Genomic DNA, 22,500 nt, shown 5'->3' with positions numbered 1-22,500 from the left:
TTAAGAGTACAAGAAAGCATGAGCTGATGGAAGTATTGCATGTTTCTAGTCTTTAATGTTTTATTGCCTACTCAAGGAAGTAGTGGCAGCAAGACACGGGTTCAAAGACGCATGGAGAGATGTATATTAGAATATCAATATTTTCTCTACATCGGTTGCTCAGGTGTCTTTTAAAAGATCTATACTAATACCATTTTTCTGGGAGCTTTCCACCTTTTCAAACATTTCAGTGCCTCTTTTTCAATATCGTCTTTCATTACTGGCGGGATTTTTCTGATACATGTCAATCCCTATTTCATTCACGGACAAAATATCTGAATGTATCACGTTGTATCTTATGCATAATGATTTGATTGATTCGGTCGTACAACACTGCATAAGCCTCTCGGTGAGGCATATACGAGAGGCGAAGGTGTGCTGCGAGCCTATCAAAGACCCTCCCGTGCCCTCACTTTTCGTTTTTCTATTGCTTGCTTGGGATGTAGTTTCTATTGACTTGCTACAGCTTCCTGCCAGCCACCAGGGCTCTAGGTACCTCTTAGTTTGTGTAGATCACTTGTCTCGGTACGTTGTTTTAGCCCCGGTGAAATATAAATCTTCTAGGGCCATTGCTCATGCCCTAATAACTCATCTAATTTGTCAATACTCCACACCTAGAGTGTTGTTAAGTGATAATGGAACCGAGTTCCGAAATCAACTTTTAGCAGAAATATGCTGTCAGTTTGGCATTACACAATCTTTTACAGTCAGTTACCACCCAGCCAGCAACGGCCTTGTTGAACGCGCGAATAGAAAGATTTTAGATGTCTTGTGCCCGGTCGTTAGCGGTCTTCAGCATACCTGGGAGGACTAGCTAGCATATGTTGCAGCAAGCATAAACAGCCGTGTTTGTGAGTCAACGGGACAATCTCCCTACTACATAGTGTTTGGGGTTGAGAAGAGACTCCCTTATGATCTGCTTAGTAGTTCTCATTCACCTGTATATAATGTAGATGATTATTCTAAGGCTCAACTCAAGGTTTTCACAGATATTCATAGAGATGTCAGAAAGAGATAACAGGCTACATCTGAGGCTATGTGCTTGCAGCAACACAAGCGTGCCGCCCCTGTTTCCTTGAAAGTGGGTGACTTTGTTATGATTTGAGTCCCTGAGAGACATTCGAAGTTGTCCCCTAAATTCGTGGGCCCACGCCAGATAGTTACGACAACTAGGTGGTCACAAATTTGAGCTTTATGATCTCATTTTTAATTCATATGAAATTGTGCATAGTGATCACCTCAAAAAGACAGACGCCCAGCCTGAGGTCATCGATTCAACTTTAGTTGAACCAGCGAGAACTGCCTGTTTGCCTCAGCCTGACGATGCCTTGTCTATCTTTCCAACACACGACTATAACCTGCGTCCTCGCAATTACTAATTTATGTTTGGCTCCTGAGCTTTTGCCTGCATCTTTTTCATGCGAGAGGGGAGTGCTTGAGTAATACTTTTCACTCTTACGCACTATTTTTCTTTTTATATACATGTGAATGTGTGAATGTATGTCGTAACGCCATGACCCAGCGGCGCCAGGACGTTACACATAGACGCTACGTTGTGCTTAGGAGGTGCTCCTTGCCGTGGGAACGGTGTTGATTCAGCAAGCCTGGTGCCGCTGGCCGTTCCTGTGCCGGCGAGAAGCCGGCAGATATTAGCGGGCGGCGGGCGAGAGCAAAGGACTTCTCGGGGTGTGAGTACGACTTACGACTCGTCCACAAAATACTGTAAACTTTTGTGTAATACTGTTAATATAGTTAAAATACTATTCACATCTTTGACTGTCCATGTGAGAGAGAGAACTAAAGTGAACTAAAGTGAACTTAACGGCTCCGCTCGGCCAACACATAATACACCTCACACAAGTAAAGGCTATTGTGTTGTCTCAACCACTTCAATCAACTGGAGAACGCAGGCAACGGTACACCGGACCTGACGTGAGATAACAGTCCGCGCCTTAAACATAAACACTTAAAAAAACAGCTAACAAAAAGGTTAACAGACTTGATCCCTTTCAAGAGGTAGTATCAAGGCAACTCCCCCACCGAAATTGACCTTTTCTTCTGGTCACTTGTTCTGCACTATTTTTTTGTAGGAGCAGCATTTTGGGTTTGCCCTTAGCTGTAAAGAGTCTCAGAATTTTATTTTTGAGAGGTTTTTGTGAATTTTTTCGATGTAAAAATTTTCATCGTTGCATATCGGTTTTGAATGCTGATTGTGATTGTGGATTCTGTTACTATGCACATTTATTGTTTGGTAATCACATTCCTACCAAATTATATTTCTCTTCTCAGGAAGATTTTCATTTCGCTTTTAAGTATTCTGAGGCCACCACCAATAATTACTCTGTTGAGGATTGTTACATTTTCACTATATTCCTACTGTATGGAAGGGTATGAAAGGTGCCTGAATGGAGACTTGCTAACAGGAATCCCATGGGATAGCGTCGTAGGGTACGCGAGGGAATGCCGATCCTTTCCGTATGTTCCATTGATAAATTGATGTAACATAACCAGACAAGGAATCTGTCTTTCTCTGTTTGGGTAGAGGTAGTTTTGTTGACAAATATGCTGATATAACTGGAGCAATATTCTGCTGATTTTTCTATTGGAGTATTGGAGAGGCGGTGGCTGAGTGGTTAGGGTGCCTGCGCCGCATACAGGAGGACGCGGGTTCGAGTCCTGCCCACTCAGCTGGGAATTTTCAGTTACCACCGAGTGGCCTAGGACTACCCACATGCTGTCCTGAAGAACACATATCAACCCGGACTCTACATTCTCTCTCTAAAGAGAGGCTCAAAGATAAGCTCCGGGGGGCAGCATCAGCCAAGCAAGATGGCGCCACTATAAACACTTGCATACGCTATAACAGACTGGTGCCGACCATCAGCCCCCCCCAAGAAAGGCTACTGGGTCCATAGGCCGAAACGTAAAAAAAACTAACATTTTAAAGATAATCTGCGGAGAAGCATTAATTGAACTTCTAGGAAATAGATAACTCAAGTTGTTTTGTCTGACAAATTCCTATCACATTTAAATTTCATTTGGACATTTGGCTGATAATCTATTTTCAACAAATATTGTCCACAGTAATGTATTGATCCTATTAATCTTTCATCAGTCATTAAGAATCTCATGCCCTCCTCCCACCCCCTTGTTCCCGTCAACAATTTTTCTCTGTCCTGTTGCTCACAGCTCGTCAGGGCAGTTGTTGGGTTGAGCCAGGCGGTAGCCATCCCGCAAGTAAGCAGCCATCTCGAAGGGGTCTACCTCTATGTAGGGCTGCTGAGCCAGGGTTGCCAACTCCCACAACAGCACCCCAAACATCCACTGCAGGAAGGGATGTAGTGACAAAATGCAGCTCAACCAGAAAGGGAAGTTTGAAAGTAAGCAATATATTAAATATATTGACTAAAAAAAAAGTTATATTTTCATTGAACATATATATACAAAAAGTCAAAATACTGTTTATGACAGAATGCCTTACCACATCATTAGCGGGTGTGAATTGCTTGTGGATTAGTGCCTCAAGACTCAGCCACTTGACAGGGCGATTCTCGTTGTCCCCGAGGCAGTGGTAGTCTTGTGGGAAGAGGTCACGGGCCAGAGCTGTGTCTGAGACTCGAACTTGAAGCTCTGAGTCAATCCTACCGCAGAATGAAATGGAAAGTTAGAAGTAGAGTCGTTTAGTGCAACAGAGGAAAACAATAATTGTAAAAATATAGATAAAAATAAAGTTGACTGTCATTGTGGCAATATCTTAACTTTAATATGGCAGTTCCTTCAAACATGCTACTCCATACAATTTCATCCTTCCTGATATCTGAAGCCGTTATTTTTGTACGACGTTGAGCAAAATCATATTGAGTGGTAAGCGTCTCTGTAAGGATTTAATGTTTTCTCAAAAAAAAAAAAAAAAAAAAAAAAATCCGAAATAATTCCTTTTCACATATGTGTGTGTGTGTGTGTGTGTGTGTGTGTGTGTGTGTGTGTGTGTGTGTGTGTGTGTGTACATATATATATATATATATATATAATAAAAAAAAAAAAATATATATATATATATATATATATATATATATATATATATATATATATATATATATATATATATATATATATATATATATATATATATATATATATATATATATATATATATATGTGTGTGTGTGTGTGTGTGTGTGTGTGTGTGTGTATAGTCTCTCTCTCTCTCTCTCTCTCTCTCTCTCTCTCTCTCTCTCTCTCTCTCTCTCTCTCTCTCTCTCTCTCTCTCTCTCTCTCTCTCTCCTCTCCTCTCTCTCTCTCTCTCTCTCCTCTTCTCTCCTCTCCTTTCTCTCTCTCTCTCTCTCTCTCTCTCTCTGTATCTCCTCTTGTCGTTCAGATATCCCTTCCACCTCATTTTGGCTACTCACAAGCAGTTTCTGGTGGCGACGTCTTTGTGCAGGAGTCTCTGCTGGTGAAGATGGATGAGCCCCAAACAGACTTGAATAGCGATGTGAACTAGATCTCGCGTCAAAAGCTTCACGCCCTCGTTAGAGCCGCGCCCGCACCCAAGCAGGTGCCTGGACACAAGGAATAAAACAACATTTTTAGGTGACAGCTGAGTGTTGTCGAAGAATAGGGGATAGGTGTTTGAAGATTGTGTAGAGTTGATAGGTGGAGAAATTAAGATATTAGGTGTTGTAGGAGACAAGGTATATATATATATATATATATATATATATATATATATATATATATATATATATATATATATATATATATATATATATATATATATATATATATATATATATATCAAACATAAGTAATAGAGTATATTGTGAAAAATTTACTAAACCTTGGATGAGTGGATGAGAGGAAGGATCCTTTGAAAAGATAGCCGGAATATTGAATAAAAGATATTATAATGTCCGTCATACGAACCCAACACGACTGACAGCTTGATTTTGATACTTACGTCTTGAGATTGGTGAGTTCTAGGTGTGGATAGAGAAGGAGAGGGTGGCGTGGGTCTGCGAGGCACACTCCCAGCACTGGTAGTAGGTTTTGGTGGTGAAGGCCAGCCAACAGCAGTCCTTCCCTCACCGCCAGGCGTGCCTGTGCTGACGATGCCTCCCCTAAGGCGTCGGTGGAGACAATATGATGAAGTGCTCATAAAAAAAAACTGATTATATTTTATGTACTTATCTATATATCTATCTATATCATAATATCTATCTATTTCTCTCTCTCTCTCTCTCTCTCTCTCTCTCTCTCTCTCTCTCTCTCTCTCTCTCTCTCTCTCTCTCTCTCTCTATCTATCTATCTATCTATCTATCTATCTATCTATCTATCTATCTATATATAAATATCTATATATATAAATATATCTATATATATATATATATATATATATATATATATATATATATATATATTATGCAGCTTATAAACGCAGTGGCAAGAAAATGGTGTGGCAAAAAACAATTCAGGAACACAGGGTCTATCAAGTAGGCGGTGGCTGAGTAGTCAGCGTGCGGGCATGGTGAGCACGTAAATCTAGGTTTGAGTCCCACAGAAACAAACTGATTTTTCACAACCATCGCCGAGTGGCGGAAGATTACCCACATGCTGCCCAGATTTTCATTCAACCCTATCTTCAGCGACTTTGGTTAAGAGGAGCACCGGGGGTAGCGTGGGCCAAGAACGAGTTATATACCACGGCGGCCACTATTAATAAAATTAGCCTGCTCCACTAACAGGCTGGTGCCGTCCAAGAGGCCTCTCAAGAGAGGGTACTGGCGCTACACGCAGCACCTAAAAAAAGGAAGTAATAAAGTCCAGTCTTCTTTTTTGCTCCCCTTTGAAAAACTCTTGACGCTCAATGAAAAGGTTGTCACTAAACTCCTCATTGATGTGAAGAGTTGATAACACTCAAACAATTAACATCCAGTCTGCCATAGATGTACGTATGGAAAGTAATATGTAGAAAATTGACATATTTTAACAAACCTGGACTACATATTTTTGTGGTACATACCTGAAACTGTTTTGATGATGACATTTAGGGCAGTGCGGGCGTAAGCGTCTCGATAAACACCTCGCAATACCCTCCCGAAGGTGCCTTCCTGCACCACCTCGCCCACCTCCACCTTGAGGGTGATGCAGATCCAGAAACGGAACATTGTAAGAAAGAACAAAAAGCCCATTTTCAGGATTCATTGATATATACCTTTTTCAATAAACAGTTGTTTTTCACACACAAACTAGTACTGGAAAAAAAAACATTTATCGTTAATTTCGTATTTCAGATTAGATATTATTTCAGATTGCATAACATTTTCTAAGTAAGACCGAGTGCCTGTATTGTTGGCGCAACCACACACCTTCCAGCCGTCTATAGCCAGCTGCCTCACCCTCTCGCTGGGGTCAAGGTTTCGGGGGTCACGCCATGAGGCCTAGAATAATGGTTGAAGGAGTGAATTAAAAAAATAAATAAATAAACGGATTATTCTCTCTCTCTCTTTTGTACACACACACACACACACACACACACACCCACACACACACACACACACACACACACACACACACACACACACACACTCATGTATACATACATACATACATATATATATATATATATATATATATATATATATATATATATATATATATATATATATATATATATATACACACACACACACACACACACACACACACACACACACACACACACACACACACACACAGAATATACCTTAAAGGAAACAGTTCAAGAAGAGAATACCAGAAATTTTGAATTCGTGTTATAGGGAATTTCGTGATATAGGATTCCTATGCAGGATATATGTGTTGGCAGTGTTCTGAGATCATCAATGCTTATTAAGGATTTAGAAGTGTGGTGGTTAAACGAAATATGTTGCAAAAATTAGCAACTTTTAAATACATCTTGGTGAGATGCTTCAGGGCTCTCCTGCTTGTCTCACCTGGGAGTGCAAGGAGGAGGCACAGCAGGAGGCGTGCGAGTGGCGGGAGGCAGGGAGGGAGTGTGCAGGGGAGTAGGGCTGTGAGTACACCTGTGAAAGGGGCGACGAGGCGTAGTGCAGCGGCTCTCCTCCTGCTCCAGCAGCACACACCTGGTAAGGCGCCGCGGGGAGACTGCATTAGTGTTTACAGGTGTATCATGCAGTATGACTGAAGCCAAAGGCCTACATTCATCATGCCATTTGTGCTTGAGGAACGCTCCGGTATGATTCGACATTGGCCTACTCAGAAATCAATCATAGTCTTAAAGCCAAAAAAGAACTTCATGTGGTTTTCAGAAAAGTCACAAGGAACAGCTGTATCACGAATGAACTCTACAGCCATTTAGACGTCACGACAATCATCATGAATAAACTAATGCTGGCCTATTAAACAATTTAATCACTGATTTCTAGAATGAAATTTTCATTTGCCATAGAGCAGAGGAGGTAACCTACCTGTCTCAGTATAAGTATCCACCACAAACTCATTTCTTTCAAAATACGTTTGTCTATATGTAAGCAGGCTGATAAATAATATTGTACAATAGTTTAAACCAAAGATCCTCGTTATCAAGGAAGAAGGCCAGGTGGTGATTCCAAGGCTCATTTAGTAAGAGGATAAAGATCAACATGAACATAGTCAAACAATAAACGCCACGGTCTCCTTCTTGCGAAGAGTTGAGTATATCTTTCATCATGGATATTGCTTGAAAGGAGAGAGAGAGAGAGAGAGAGAGAGAGAGAGAGAGAGAGAGAGAGAGAAATACATATTTACTGCATTTTACCTTGGCTTTCTTCTTTTTCTGGTGGGAAGCAGTAGTGACCAGCGGGAGGCGTTATGGGTAAGGGGAGGAGGCATGACTCATCAGACATCGTAGCCTAAATAAAATCTAATTTCGAATATCAGAGAGGAATGTCAGCATCTATTATCTATATATAGTGAAAAACCGTTAAAGGATGCTGCTTAGGAAAATAATCTAATTTCATACAGTGAAAAAGAAATCTACCGTGACAAAATTTTCCTAGTGAAGCTGGAACAATTTTTTGGGGCAGAGGAAGCATCAGTACAATAGACGTTTCTTAACAGAGAATATTACTTAAAATACAAGTCATTGTGTGTTAATGGGTGTTGATGCGAGTGTGCATAGGGGAAGTAAAAAGGGATTTATTTTTCCGGGAGACAAATAAAGTACAACTTACCTCGCTGGAGATGATGGGAACTTTCTTGAAAGAGGCGATGGTGACGTAGGAGTTGCTGCGTAGCGAAGCTGGGCCGCGCACGCTGCCGCCCGTAGTGCCGCTCGTGTCCCCCATGTAGCCCGGCCCGCTGTAGTAGCGGCACGTGAGGGACGCCCTGCACGGGGAACACAACAGTAAGCATCACTAATGGTGGTGATGATTTATTATGATATGACGTTATTCAATGAAGTACACATATAACATAGTAATATACAATATAATATACAAATTTATATGATTATTGAATAATTATATGAAGGTATATTTCAAGCTTATTTACCAATGTGGTCTCATGATTAGAAACTTAAAATTGGGATGTTTGATATTTTATAACTGAACCTCATGAACAATATAAGCAGGCGACCAAATCTGCCATAACGAGCGTAAGCCACTCCCAATGAGGCATATACGGGGGACGAGAAGTTTGTGAAAGCCTATCAAGACCCTCCCACCCCGGTCTCTAAGAAAAAATTTGCTTACTTTACACACCAAAATACACGCACTTGACAGTCACAAATATCTCATTTTTATTATAATATATTATTATGGTACGCTCCCTTCCCCAGCTACTGTGTTCCCGTCCGGGGGGGGAACCAAAATTATCTCCAGGTCTGATTATAGTTTCGGTGACGACCCAATGAGGTGCTTTGATAACTCCTCTTTGGTTTAGAGGTGGTGGTTCTGAAGTTAGGCTATTTCAACAACCATGAAACTTGCGCCACATGAGCCATAGGGGCGTCGAAATAGAAGAAGAAAAAATAGAAACTTCATGGAAGGCAAACTATTAATGGAATACATTCCTGCCGTGCTGCTACAAGTAACAGAACGAAAAGATAACAACACATTCAACAGGTCTTCACGTCCTAACATGACACTCATCGTCCTGCTTCATGCAATAACATTATGCCGACGCGTTGCATTCACATTTCACACCGTATGGCGGCAGCATATTATTAAACGGCAGAGTCAGAATACATAAGAATCGCAGGAATACCACGCCATCGTACTTTTCGGTATATGCGACTCCGGACTCATCTAGCCGCAAGGAACATCTCAATCATTACTTCGCTACCAACAAATCTACATAAGAAAGATACTCATTCGCATACTCTTCAGAGGCTCTCGATAAGTTTTTCAAAGTCGAAGGGTTGGAGCAAAGAGTCAGTAAAATAGTAAAGTTTGGGGTATACGCAATAGGTGCACTTGACCATCTCCATCTAATTAGCCTGCAGGGGATAAGAACCCATTTTTATTCTGAGACACATGGCAGGCGTGATATCCGGGCTACCACAGTTTCCCTCCCACGTTTCCCTAAGTATCCAGTAATAAAACGAAAATTAGTAGAAAGCTTTTGGACCAAATACTCAAGGTTTCTGCTAAATATCAGTTTGTCTTTTGTAGCTTTTTTTTATGAAAATAAATGAGCCTCGAAAATCCTGATGCTACGACTAGAGCTAGAAGGCTATTATAACCTACCAACAAAGCTGACATTGAGAGCAAACGAGAACTCATAACGTCACAATTTAACTCGTCGTGACCACTTACTGCAACGCCAAGATAGATGAACTTACTGGGTTCTGGTCCTCTTTACTCTGAGGTAGAGGACGGAGGCCACTGTAATAACCAGGACGGTGAAGGTGCAGGCGGCCCCCATGGCCACGTAGAGTGTCCCCAGCGAAGTGGACATCCACTCCGGGCGAAGGTAAATGCTCTCGTTCCTCGGGGTGAAGTCTTCTGAGAGGGGGTAGACAAATGAGGGACCCATCAAAAAAGAGAGAGAGAGAGAGAGAGAGAGAGAGAGAGAGAGAGAGAGAGAGAGAGAGAGAGAGAGAGAGAGAGAGAGAGAGAGAATATCTATATCACCAAGATATCCACTCAGGCACTAAGTCTCAGCCTCTCACTCGTGTGAGAAAGAAATGAGGGACAGCATGAGACTGGTCAGTATCGGTACCGGTACCGTATCGTATAGTTGGTAGTTGGTACCGTTACCCGGGGACACATGCTGGATACCACAATTCACTTTCTCCAGGTTTCTCACTTGTATTTTTTAAATGTGCAGTTCTTTGTGTAACATTTTTTTAGCATTCATTTAATTAATTTTGTTAACTTAAATCTTGTTTTATTCTTGTTTCTCGTTATCTTTTTCTGTTGGTTACTGTCTCCGTTAAACGTGCCTATTGCACCAAATATGAGTGTAGAGAACTTCAAACGGTCGTAACACACACACACACACACACACACACACACACACAGATCCGTAATTTTGGCAGATTTTTTTGGGGGACTAGATGGCATTATAGGTCCATGAGTTTTGGGGGAGGGTGGCGAGCGAAGCGAGTATGCATAGGTCAGGTAAATATTTTGAAAAATAAGCACTTTTAGCGTCATTTTGTGGCCGGTACATAAAACACTGGGGGGACTATAGCCCTCCTAGCCCCCCAGAAATTACGGCCCTGACACACACACACACACACACGCTCATGGATGTGTTATATGAATGCTCTAAATAATTGCTACCCTGAAAGTTTTTTTGGGGAGCTACTTATTCACCTTTAAGGCAGATCTTCTTCCTCCTAATCGTGATGTTCGTGAGGTTTTGGGCAGTAATGTTGAGATGAAGGTTAACCATCACCTCTGCGTTCACTCTCCCAGAGCAGGGAAGAGAAACACTGAAAAGGGAAAGCAAAGAAATGAGTTAAAGTGTCCTTCCTATTTTTCTTACCTATTCACATTTTACAAGATTGCGTCAGGTTCTTAATGTCCATATTGTTAATAATTTTATCATATTAATCCTTAACTTACTTATATTATTGACACGTTTTTATTTGCTAAAACATTCACTTCGTCGAATATTCTGATGAGGAAGCGAATTCCTTACATTTTTTATCAGTCAAGTAATCATAGGGGCATACGCTTGGTGGAGGGAGGCGTCGCCCCACCCGTTCCACGTAAAAAACGGGGGTTCCTCCGAGCAAGTTTCTATGCAGGTCCCGTTCCCATCCTAAGTACTTTGTAGTAAGTACTTTGCTCACGCCACGCACTGCGCAGTGTGCACGCGCACAGTGCTCTTACCACATATATACAGATATTGCCCATTTCTTGTGTATACAATGTGGAATATGCCCCGTCGATGCTTTTCTGACAATATATTGCTTCCCAATTCAAAGTCACTCCATAAAAGTAGGCTATGTGCGAATCTAGGTAACCCTTGCCTGTGTAGATGAAATGAATATCACAGCACTTAAAATTGCTGTAAACTATTTCTCTAAGACCCCATGACATGCGAACCATGGGTCATTCAACAGCCAAAGCAACAAGGACAGTAAATGTAGCGTGCGTGCATAAAAAAGCGGCAAATCTTGAAGTGGCCTGTGAGCGGAGGAACAAGGGAGTCAGCCGGCGGAACTGCCAGCTCGCGCTAGAAAGTACAATTTTCGGGCGTTTTTACAGGCTTCCCATATACTTTTGGCAAAACATGTATATATTTGCGGGTGCGTTAAACTATTCCCTACACGCTGGTAGGCATTACATTACATTCTGTTAAACTTGATTTTTCGTCTTTTCTTCCGCAGCACAGCCTATCGATAGATTTCCTGAACCACAGGCCACGGGTTGAGAATCATAAATATGCAGATAACATAGTTTTCCTAATTAAGTCTGGGGAAAATTTTCAAAGAATGATTGACAGACTTCACAGAGACTCTAAATGTTGAGAAGAACGTGAACTAAATAAAGCTAATCTTCAATAGTTTAATGGCGGGACATCGAACACGAATTTCTTGAGATAATATAAGAATACAGGTATTTGGAACAAATAATTAATGCAAACACCACTAACAACAAAATCGAAAGAAAATAAGAATGAAATGGCATGCTTTTGGTAAATATGATAATCATTTAAATGGTGACCTGCTACAATTCTTGAAGAGAAAGATGTACAATCAATGTCTCCTGCCAGTATTAACATTCAGCTCAAAAACTTGACGCCCAAAAAGATATTTACAGAGAAAGATAAGAAGCGCACACAATGACAAAAGAGAGCGAGCACTATGGATTAAAGAAGAGACAACGGAATAAAAAAAATGTTAAGTTTAAAAAAAAAACACACACAAAAAAACAGAGTTGGACTGGTTAAATAACGCATAAAATTGATGTCCAAGGTAACAAATGAAATTCATAAACTGTAGAGGTTCGGGCAGCGGCTTCTCGCCCACCCCACTCACCGCAAACTCATCCCTCCCCCAGCCCCTCAACCACAAAGATCAACGAGGAATGTCAACCCCTTGATCCCAAACAGGGCTAGAACAGATAGATACAAGAACAGTACCATTCCCACCATTGTCAAAAACATCACCTCGCCATCCCCCTCGGAAACTTAGATAGTTTACTAGTTTGCACATGACAATACATGTTGCCCTTTGACCCTTGTTTAGTTCCTACTTACTTGTTACTTTATAATTTGCTGTCTTTGCTATGTATGTGTGAATATTTTCAGCCCAAAGGATGCTTTTTATCCTCAGTAAACAGTGGATTATTACTATTATTATTATTATATTTTTATTATGATTACACACACACACACACACACACACACACACACACACACACACACACACACACGCATAGATACATTTTTTAACAAGAAAAAAGTCGGAAAAAAATGACACCAAACATTATAAAATTGGGTGATACAGAAGGGATGGGGGAAGAAAATACAGACAGAAAAGAGAGAGAGAGAGAGAGAGAGAGAGAGAGAGAGAGAGAGAGAGAGAGAGAGAGAGAGAGAGAGAGAGAGAGAGAGAGAGAGAAATGACATTAGTATCAGGCAAATCTATTTAAGGTTCAGCTGCCACCATGTCACTACCATCTGTCGCACCGGCAAAATGCATATAGAAGTTCTGAATAACTAAATCATGTTCACTTTCCAAAAAGTGAAAAAGGTGTCATATATATATATATATATATATATATATATATATATATATATATATATATATATATATATATATATATATATATATATATATATATATATATATATATATATATTTTTTTTTTACAGCAAAGGAAACAGCTCAATGGCAAAATAAATGAAACAATAATGAAAAAAGCCCGCTACACACTGCTCCTATAAAAAAGCATTCAGAGGAGTGGCCGAAAGAGAGGTCAATTGCGGGAGGAGAGGTGTCCTGATACTCTCCTCTTGAAAGAGTTCAAGTTTTAGGCAGGAGGGAATACAGATGAAGGAAGATTGTTCCAGAGTTTACCAGCGTGAGGGATGAGAGTGAAGATGCTGGTTAACTCGTGCGCAAGGGATTTGGACAGTAAAGGGATGAGCTTAAATAGAAAGTCGTATGCAGCGAGACCGCCGGAGGGGTGGCTATGTATTGGTCCCCATGGTATCAGGAATCTCAACAGCTCTCTCCTGAATTTTGCAAGATCCAGGAAGTTGAAAATTGCGGGTTATTTATACTAGGGACCAGAGCTGCACCGCTGGATTTATCATAACAATGTCGGAGGGGTAGCTATAAGGTGACTGACCACGTCCTCGTATGTACTTTTTGGAGGATCCTTCAGAACTGCAGGGTTTTCCGGAGTGCTGAGTTCTTTGGAACTGATCATAGGCTTGTTGTTGCAACACTTAAGCTTCTTGTCAGGTCATGAAGAATCTCGAGATACAACACCACTGTGCTCCATCTCGAAAGGCTGAAAGGCTGGTATATGCTCAGGAGTATGCAGTGACAGTCTCAAATAGGTTCAATGTGTTCAGCACCCTTGAGGTCTCTGTAGAACTGGGATACCTTTAAACGTGAGAGTCTCCGAGCAGCCAAGGAGTTCATTGGAGAGCTTCCGAAATCTAAGAGTGGATTTGCCTCGGCGGAGACGCTGAACAGCCTCGAGCAGGTTGAGACTTGAGTGGAGACGCGTATGGGTACTACAGGAATCAGACACATTCGATACAGAATATTTCACGTGTCGTTGGGTATGTTTTCTCCGTCATCGTCTAGTAATTTATCTCAATGATCTACATATTACATCAGACGAAATATCATGAAATATAACAATTTCACACAATAAAATCCACGTCAAATGAATATTCCCGCCATAATAACTTAACCCATAATGCTTGCCTGAAAATTAATCTCCACCCTCAAGAGCCCCACGAAAGCTAATTTCTTCCACAAATTTGTAGGAATTCCCCAGGAAGTAGCAAAACTGGCCTAGCAGTCATATATCACGGCGGTAACGGACTGGGGTCGCCAAAGAGGTTGCTCAAGAAAGTCCACAGGTTCTATGGCAGCACGTAAAAAAAAAAAAATCAACTGCATTGCACGATAAATGATAACGTAAAGAAGTCGGAATCGGAGGTATTTTTACCGACTCCGACTCCGGCCAAAAGTAGCCGACTCCACCGACTCCGACTCCACACACCTGATTAGGATAGAATAGAAATGAGATGGAGTAGATAGTCATTTGCAGCGGGGCCACGATAGGAGTGAAGGGATGTAGTTAGCAAGCTCAGAAGATTAGTTAGCATGGAAATATTGATTTAAAATAGAGACCCAACATTTAGGAAGGGTTTAAGAGGTAGAAGATTGTCAGTAAGAGGAGGGGAGTTGATGATTGATGACTCCGCTCTTTCCAAAAGGGCTGTGTTTTTGTCCCCCCCCTCCTCCCCCCCCCGCCCACACACACACACACACACACACACACACGCATATGAGACGCATACTCCATACGAGGGCAGACAATGTCCTTGTATATGAATTGCTGAGGGAGAAAAGAACTGGTTGAAACGATCCAGAACGCCTAAGCTCGAGAACGCTGATTTTGCAAGAAATATGAAGTTTACAGTTGGGATTTTGAGTTAATGATAGACGAGAATGGTTAATGTACATGAATGGGACAGCTGAATGTTTTGTTTTCTCTGTTTGTTTATTTGTGTCTGTGTGTCTCAGTTTGTGTCTGATTTTGTCTTTCTTTTTTTTTTTTTTTTTTAAAGGAAAAAACAACAAAAAGTAAAAAAAAAAAAAAAAAAAAAAAAACTAAAAAGCCTGCTAAAGAATGCTCCAAAAAAGGAAAAAGATAAGTCCAAAAGAAAGGAGAGGAGTACCCCTGATACCCTCCTCGAAAGAGAGTCAAAGTCGCAGCAGAGGAAATACAGAGATTGGAAGATTGTTCCAGAGTTTAGCCAGTGAGAGATGAAGAGTGAAGAGATAACTGAAGACCTGGTATAAAGGGAGGGGGAGGGACAGTGAAGATGAGGAGTAGAGTAGAGTGCAGAGGGGCGGGGGGGGGGGGGGGCATGCAGCAGTCAAGTTCAGAAGGAGCAGTCATGGAAAATATCGATAGAAGAGAGAAGAAGAGGTAACATTGGGAATTTAGAATTTAAGACTAGAGAGTCTGAGGAGAGGAGATGAGATGAGAGCCTGCCTCCACTTCTCTGTCCAGAGAAAGGCTGAGGTGTGGGAGCCCCCACACATGAGATGCATACTCCATACGTCTGGGGGTATTTTTATATTTGTCGGCCTGTCAGTCTGTCTGTTTGTCCGTCTCTTTGTCTGTGTCTGCCTGTCTGTCTGTCACACACACACACACACACACACACACACACACACACACACCAGCCGGGCTGTAACAATAACAATAACAAAGAGGCGACGTAACTCGGGGCGACTGTCGTGAAGGTGAACGAGGGAGCTGTCGCCTTGCCTCACACACAGCAGGGAGGGTGGAAGAGAGGCATGGGGGAAGGGAAGAGAAGGACGAGCCAAGCATTGAGGGAGAGAAAGAAGGAAAGCGCGAGGATGGGAAAGAGGGTGAAAAGTGGGGAGAGATATTCAATAGAAATTGAAAAGGAAGAATCAGCTGAGAAAGACAGGGAGAGGGCCTATGCCTTTCACTCTATTTTTTTAACTCTCACGCCAATCATTATATTCAACTTGACACTTCGAAGAAACTGACTGGATATACAATAGATGCACAGCTTTTATTAACATTCTACCGTGCTTGAGCAAACTTTTGAATTATGAAAAAATAAGGATATTAAGAAAAAAAAAAGTTGTAACGGCGCATGATTTGTCGTTCTCAATCAATCAATCAATCAATTATAAACACACATATATATATATATATATATATATATATATATATATATATATATATATATATATATATATATATATATATATATATATATATATATATATATGCCTCCGTCGTCTAGTGGTCAGCGTGTCCGGCTTCTACTCCGCGGGCCAAGGTTCGAATCCCGGCCCGGGCAGTCGGCGTGCAGCTCACCCAGCTGTTCATTCTCCCTCTCGGGCTGGTCGATAAATGGGTACCTAGGGAAACCTGGGGAAGGTAAACTGTGGTAACCCGGATGTCACACTGGCCCTGTGTCCCGGGGGCATATTCGCCAAGTCTGGAACAACTCGTCTTCCACGGGAAATTAGGACCAATCACAGCGCGCGCTCACCCAGGCCACGTACTGACAGCTCGTGACGTCATTACTTCAGGAGACTTGTAGGTACTACTCGGTACTGGTTAGTTGTTGCAGTCCTGGCGGTCCCCTTTTCCTTTCCAGATAGGAACGACCAACCCCCTCTTCCAGGCAGGAGGAATGGTACCAGACTGCCATACGGCAATCAAGACCGCATGCAACCTGTGGATCATGGCCTCACCTCCAGCTTTGAGCAGCTCCGCACTGATGTTTCAGGTGCCAGGTACCTTTCCACCCCTCAATTTTGCCACAGCCTCTCTGACCTCAACCAGAGAGGGTGGGCTTTCGTCAATGGGTGGATCAGCATCCGCCACCTGCAACCCAGCAACTGAAAGCTGCCAACGTGGAGGGTCCGCCATGTACAGCTGCTAAAAGTATTGAGCCCAACGAGCCCTCTGCCCATCCATGTCCGACACGAGGCAGCCATCAGCTGTTCGGATAGCGCTCACCTGAGAGGGAGACTTGGAGCGGAGCTTCTTCAGGGCTCGGTAAGCAGGTCGGAGGTCATTCGCATTTAAATGGCCCTCGACTTCCTCAGCGAGACCCCTGACATACCTCTCCTTGTCTCTCCTCAGGAGAGCTCTAGTCCTACGCGACAGAGCCCTGTATTGGTCCCGATTCCCAGCAAGCCTGGCAGCGCGAGTCTCCTCAATATTCTCCAGCGTCTCCACCGAGGCAAAGCCACTCCTAGATCTCAGGCGCTCTCCAATGCACTCCTTGGCAGCTTGTAGAGCCTCACGTTTGAAGGTATCCCACAGTTCTACAGGGTCCTCCAGGGTGCTGAGCACATCGAACCGATTTGAGACTGTCACTGCATACTCCTGAGCACATGCCAGGTCCTTCAGCCTCTCGAGATGGAACACAGTAGTGTTGCATCTCGAGATTCTTCTTGACCTGACATGAAGCTTGAGTGTTGCAACAACAAGCCTATGGTCAGTTGCAAAGAACTCAGCACTCCGGTAAACTCTGCAGTTCTGAAGAATCCTCCAAGGAGTACTTCCGAGAATGTGGTCAATCTCCTTAGCTACCCCTCCGGCATCGCTATACCAAGTCCAGCGGTGCATCTCTGGTTTCTGGTACCAGCCAGGAACCCGCAATTCTCAACCTTCTGGATTTCGTAAAATTCAGGAGGAGAGAGCTGTTGATGTTCCTGGTACCAGAACTAGAACACATAGCTCGTAGCCAACCCTGTCAGTGCCAGTAGTAGCAGTGAAATCGCTCAGGACAATGAGTGTGTCCCGGGGAGGGCACTGGTCTAATACGGAGTCGAGTTTGACGTAGAACATCTCTTCAGTTTTCCAATGAAGAAGTGTATTGATACTCTCCTCTTGAAAGAGTTAAGTCGGTTTGCAATTTGTTGGCTTTCAGTCACAAAGTTACCCGCACTGTCAGTTAAGGGTCCAATCCCACTTCCGAGCTCCTTTTTTTGTTTATGTGATAGAAAGAAAATCAGATTAGTTCTACAATTGAGAGCAATATTTTCTTCATATTACGTTATGCCAGACTGAGTAATTTTACTAAACGTCGCCGGGCTTCGTGATAGCCTATTGTTTAGGAGTTATGCTCTTTCTTTAGTCTGTAGAACAAGTTTCACTCCTTCAAAGAACATCTGATGTCGATGTTAAAGCACAATGTCCTTTTTTTTATTTATACATCTTTATCCCAAAATGAACATATTTATTCTGCGCGCGCGCGCGCGCGCGCGCGAGAGAGAGAGAGAGAGAGAGAGAGAGAGAGAGAGAGAGAGAGAGAGAGAAGCGAGAGAAAAAGGTTGGGGGAGGGGGGGATAAAAAGCTGGGAACACACCTCTGAAGGGATTAAGTAACTTATGAGTCATTAAGGCCCAGACGAGGGGAGAAGCTAGAGGAGGGAGGAGGATGGGAAAGAAAGAGAAAAAGGGGAGAGGAAGACAAGGGGTGGTTTTCGAAAATGGAAGGGAATGTGTTTGTTTGTTTGTTTGTTTGTTTCTCGATTTGAATGTATGTTTCTGTGTGTGTGTGTGTGTGTGTGTGTGTGTGTGTGTGTGTGAAAGAAAGATAATTATATAACACCACACACCCCATCACCCTTGCTCAAGGGGGGACAGTAACCCCTCTTGGTCAACGGAAAGAATCCGGCCTGAGCGGGCTCGAACCACCGCCATGTTAGGCCGTGAAACCTGGCAGCGCAGCAGCCACGGGGTGGTGTAGTTGCGCCACGGTGTATTTGTGTGTGTGTGTGTGTGTGTGTGTAAACGTGTAAAAGTGTGAATGTGTGTGTGTGTGTGTGTGTGTGTGTGTGTGTGTATATATATATATATATATATATATATATATATATATATATATATATATATATATGTGTGTGTGTGTGTGTGTGTGTGTGTGTGTGTGTAAACAAGGGTACAAGGTTTAGGGTGGTGTGGGTTTGACTATCACTGCTGGGCATTGTTTATAACCCGCACTATCGCTGGTAATGCGATTCGATTGTAACGGTCAGTTCGCGGCGCTTTGAAGGGGGTGAGTTTGTTGTGGTGTCTGGTGAAGGAATTTACTGAGGGCGTCCTGGTGCCTGGCAGAGAGCCTAGTCAGGACACTGTCGGCGTGGTAGTCAGCCTAAATGACCCTGAATGCCTTTTTTGAACCCTCTCAAGCTGCTGTTGTTGGGTTGTGGCAGTATGAAGGATGTGTAAATACTGCACAGCTCAGCCGCCGGTGCCCCCAGCATCCTCAGTCTACGCAGCATGTACAGCTTGTAGGAGGCTGCTCTGACGGTGTTGGAGACGTGGAGCTTCCAGTTGAGTAGGTTGTCCACAGCGATGCCGAGTAGTTTGGTGGACTGGACAACCTGGAGGTGGTGTGAGCCAATAGACAGTAGTGGAGGTGGCACAACTCTGTTGGACGTGCAGACGTGCATCACCATGGTCTTGGTGTGGTTGATAGTAGCACTGTTGTCAACCGTCCATGCCTGAAGGTTGTCGAGCGACGCTTGAAGAGGTGCATAGTCAGGATCCCTGTTGTTGACGGGGACGCCCAGGGTGCTGTCGTCAACATATTTCCAGTGATGCGGTGTGTCCATGAGGGCGATGTTAATGAGCACCATAAACATTACCAGGCAAGTAGTCCAGGATGAGATAGATAAGCTTAAGAAGAATAAGTCGCCAGATCCTGACGGGATATTTCCGAGGGTATTAAAGGAATGCAAGGATGTACTCAGTGACCCACTAACCGACATCTTTAAAAGGTCGGTAAATACTGGTTATGTGCCCAGCCTATGGAAAGTAGCTAATGTGACGCCGATTTTCAAAAAGGGGGACAGGTCAGCTGCTTCAAACTATCGCCCAATTAGCTTAACATCGGTTATAGGCAAGATGCTGGAGTCCATAATAGCCAGGAACATTCGGGAGCATCTAGAGAAACACAGCTTAATTCACGACTCGCAGCATGGGTTCACGAAAGGTAGGTCATGCCTCACCAATCTCTTGTCCTTCTACAATAAAGTATTTGAGGCAGTATAGACAGAGATGAAAATTATGATATAATCAATCTTGATTTTGTAAAGCGTTTGACAAAGTTCCTCACCAACGACTGTTGCTTAAACTAAAGGCTCACGGAGTAGAGGGTAAAGTTTTGAACTGGGTCAAGTCGTGGTTTAGCAATAGGACTTTTGGGATGGATGACAGCTAGAGACGTCTGTGTTACCAGATACCCTAGGTCGTCACATTCTTCACTTATGTGTTTCAGCTCTGTGTTATAGTGTGTTAGATAACAACAACATTAGTATACACATCCCAAATATTGAAAGTGTGTTTTCTTACGAAATGATTAACTTATATTTCATACAACCGTGTATATAAAACCACTGCACTGCGGAAGAGCAGTGGTGATGTGTTATATTGAATGTTGTTATGGGTGACGCGCTAAATCAGCTTCCTCGAGGTTGGGCGTTCTGTATCGTCTCCAACAGTTCTTCTCACCCGCACAGTTGCTATCCATATACAGGGGCCTTGTCCGCCCTCGTATGGAGTATGCATCTCATGTGTGGGGGGGCTCCACTCACACAGCTCTTCTGGAAAGAGTGGAATCTAAGGCTCTTTGTCTCACCAGTTCTCCTCCTCCTACTGATAGTCTTCTACCTCTAAAATTCCGTCGCGATGTTGCCTCTCTTTCTATCTCCTATCGCTATTTTCACGCTGACTGCTCTTCTGAACTTGCTAATTGCATGCCTCCCCCCTCCCGCGGCCCCGCTGCACAAGACTTTCTACTCATGCTCATCCCTATACTGTCCAAACCCCTTATGCAAGAGTTAACCAGCATCTTCACTCTTTCATCCCTCACGCCGGTAAACTCTGGAACAATCTTCCTTCATCTGTATTTCCTCCTGCCTACGACTTGAACTCTTTCAAGAGAAGGGTATCAGGACACCTCTCCTCCCGAAATTGACCTCTCTTTCGGCCACCTCTTTTGATTCTTTTTATAGGAGCAGCGAGTAGTGGGCTTTCTTTTATATTATTGTTTCCTTTTTTTTTGTGCCCTTGAGCTGTCTCCTTTGTTGTAAAAAAAGTATTGTGCGTGTTGATAGTAGAGACGCTAAGGCCTAAGGTACCCGAAACATTCAATTACTATTCTTTATGTTCTGCACCAGAAGACAACGAACACATGCAATCTTTAAAGAAGACATATTCTCACTCCGGGTAGGTTCATATGTGGCTGCCACGAAAAGGAGCTTGTGTGCGAGGTCAAGATACATTCATTATCCACAATTTATTTAAATGGCTGAAATCCTATTGGCTTAATCCCTCTCCCTATGCCCTCAATGAATTCAACATTCCTATCGACATACCATGAATTACAGTAACCTTCACTCACCATGGGTTACTACCCATTAACTTCGATATTAACTGATAAAGCCTTGACAACACCCCATCAACAATTATAAAGATAGCAGAAGAAAACACAGCATAACCATCGTAACCCAGAATACAATATGACCCACCTGAAGGTGTCGGGTCGGACGGGAACTAGGCCTTTGTTGGAGATGTTGAGCTGAGGCAGCGCCATCGCCTCCCCGTTGTTGTAGTCGATGTGGGCCATGTACTGCATCTGAGGAGAGGGAGAAGGGACGTTAGTGCGTCATCAGAAGTAAAAGGGAAGGACATTAAAATTAAGGAGGAGGAGAACACAATGGGTAGATGAGGTACGGGATTGAGAGACAGAGATTGAAGGGACAGAAGGACTGACCAGACAAGAGATGGCAGAACAGTTACAGTGGAACGTGATTAGACTAGACGGTGATGAGCAGAAATATTGCTTATCACCAGTATGAAATAATGACTCAATTATGGCATGGGAAAATGTATCTATTCGTTTCATGAAAGATACAAACTGTCAAAGAATCTCCCTGGTATGGTTGGATACTACCCTGAAAGTAGCTTTCAGGCCGCTGGCGCACGAGCGAATTGTGGTCGCTACGCCGTGACGACACAAGTATCTTTCATGACGCTGTTACACGCGATTTGTGGCTCGACTGAGCGACGCCGCAGCGTCGCCCGTGTGTAAGGTTAGCCGCGGCAAAGAAACACAGCTGCACACCTCTTCAGTCTGGTGTACGATTGGCGAGTCGCAGCTTTTCCGCGTCTCCTCGCCACAGTCACCGGCTACAGTCACTCGTGTGAAAGGGTTCGCTTCAGAACAATGGAAACCTATGGAAAGCCACATCCCCACTACTGCG

At 43.0% G+C, this 22,500-nt stretch overlaps 1 protein-coding gene across 11 annotated transcripts in view; it reads right to left on the bottom strand.

Annotated features, from left to right (window-relative positions):
- Positions 1–22,500, bottom strand: part of LOC127005925 (tyrosine-protein kinase Dnt-like) — a 151,856-nt gene that overhangs the window by 417 nt on the left and 128,939 nt on the right. For 9 of the 11 annotated variants that reach the window (XM_050875330.1, XM_050875328.1, XM_050875331.1 and 6 more), the window contains 12 exons: positions 21,766–21,872; positions 10,839–10,957; positions 9,860–10,022; positions 8,250–8,403; positions 7,835–7,852; positions 7,011–7,160; positions 6,405–6,476; positions 6,059–6,170; positions 4,997–5,156; positions 4,449–4,598; positions 3,521–3,680; positions 3,227–3,363 (listed from right to left, as the gene is read on the bottom strand). In XM_050875330.1, coding sequence (XP_050731287.1) covers positions 3,227–3,363; positions 3,521–3,680; positions 4,449–4,598; positions 4,997–5,156; positions 6,059–6,170; positions 6,405–6,476; positions 7,011–7,160; positions 7,835–7,852; positions 8,250–8,403; positions 9,860–10,022; positions 10,839–10,957; positions 21,766–21,872 — 1,502 coding nt within the window. The remainder of the gene's footprint in view (positions 1–3,226; positions 3,364–3,520; positions 3,681–4,448; positions 4,599–4,996; positions 5,157–6,058; positions 6,171–6,404; positions 6,477–7,010; positions 7,161–7,834; positions 7,853–8,249; positions 8,404–9,859; positions 10,023–10,838; positions 10,958–21,765; positions 21,873–22,500) is intronic. The other 2 variants (XM_050875335.1, XM_050875337.1) reach the window with 2 other exon arrangements.

Source organism: Eriocheir sinensis, chromosome 31 (genome assembly GCF_024679095.1).
Source record: "Eriocheir sinensis breed Jianghai 21 chromosome 31, ASM2467909v1, whole genome shotgun sequence".
NCBI lineage: Eukaryota > Metazoa > Arthropoda > Malacostraca > Decapoda > Varunidae > Eriocheir > Eriocheir sinensis.
Note: the sequence above shows the minus strand (reverse complement) of the source record. Positions and strands in the feature narration are given on the sequence as shown.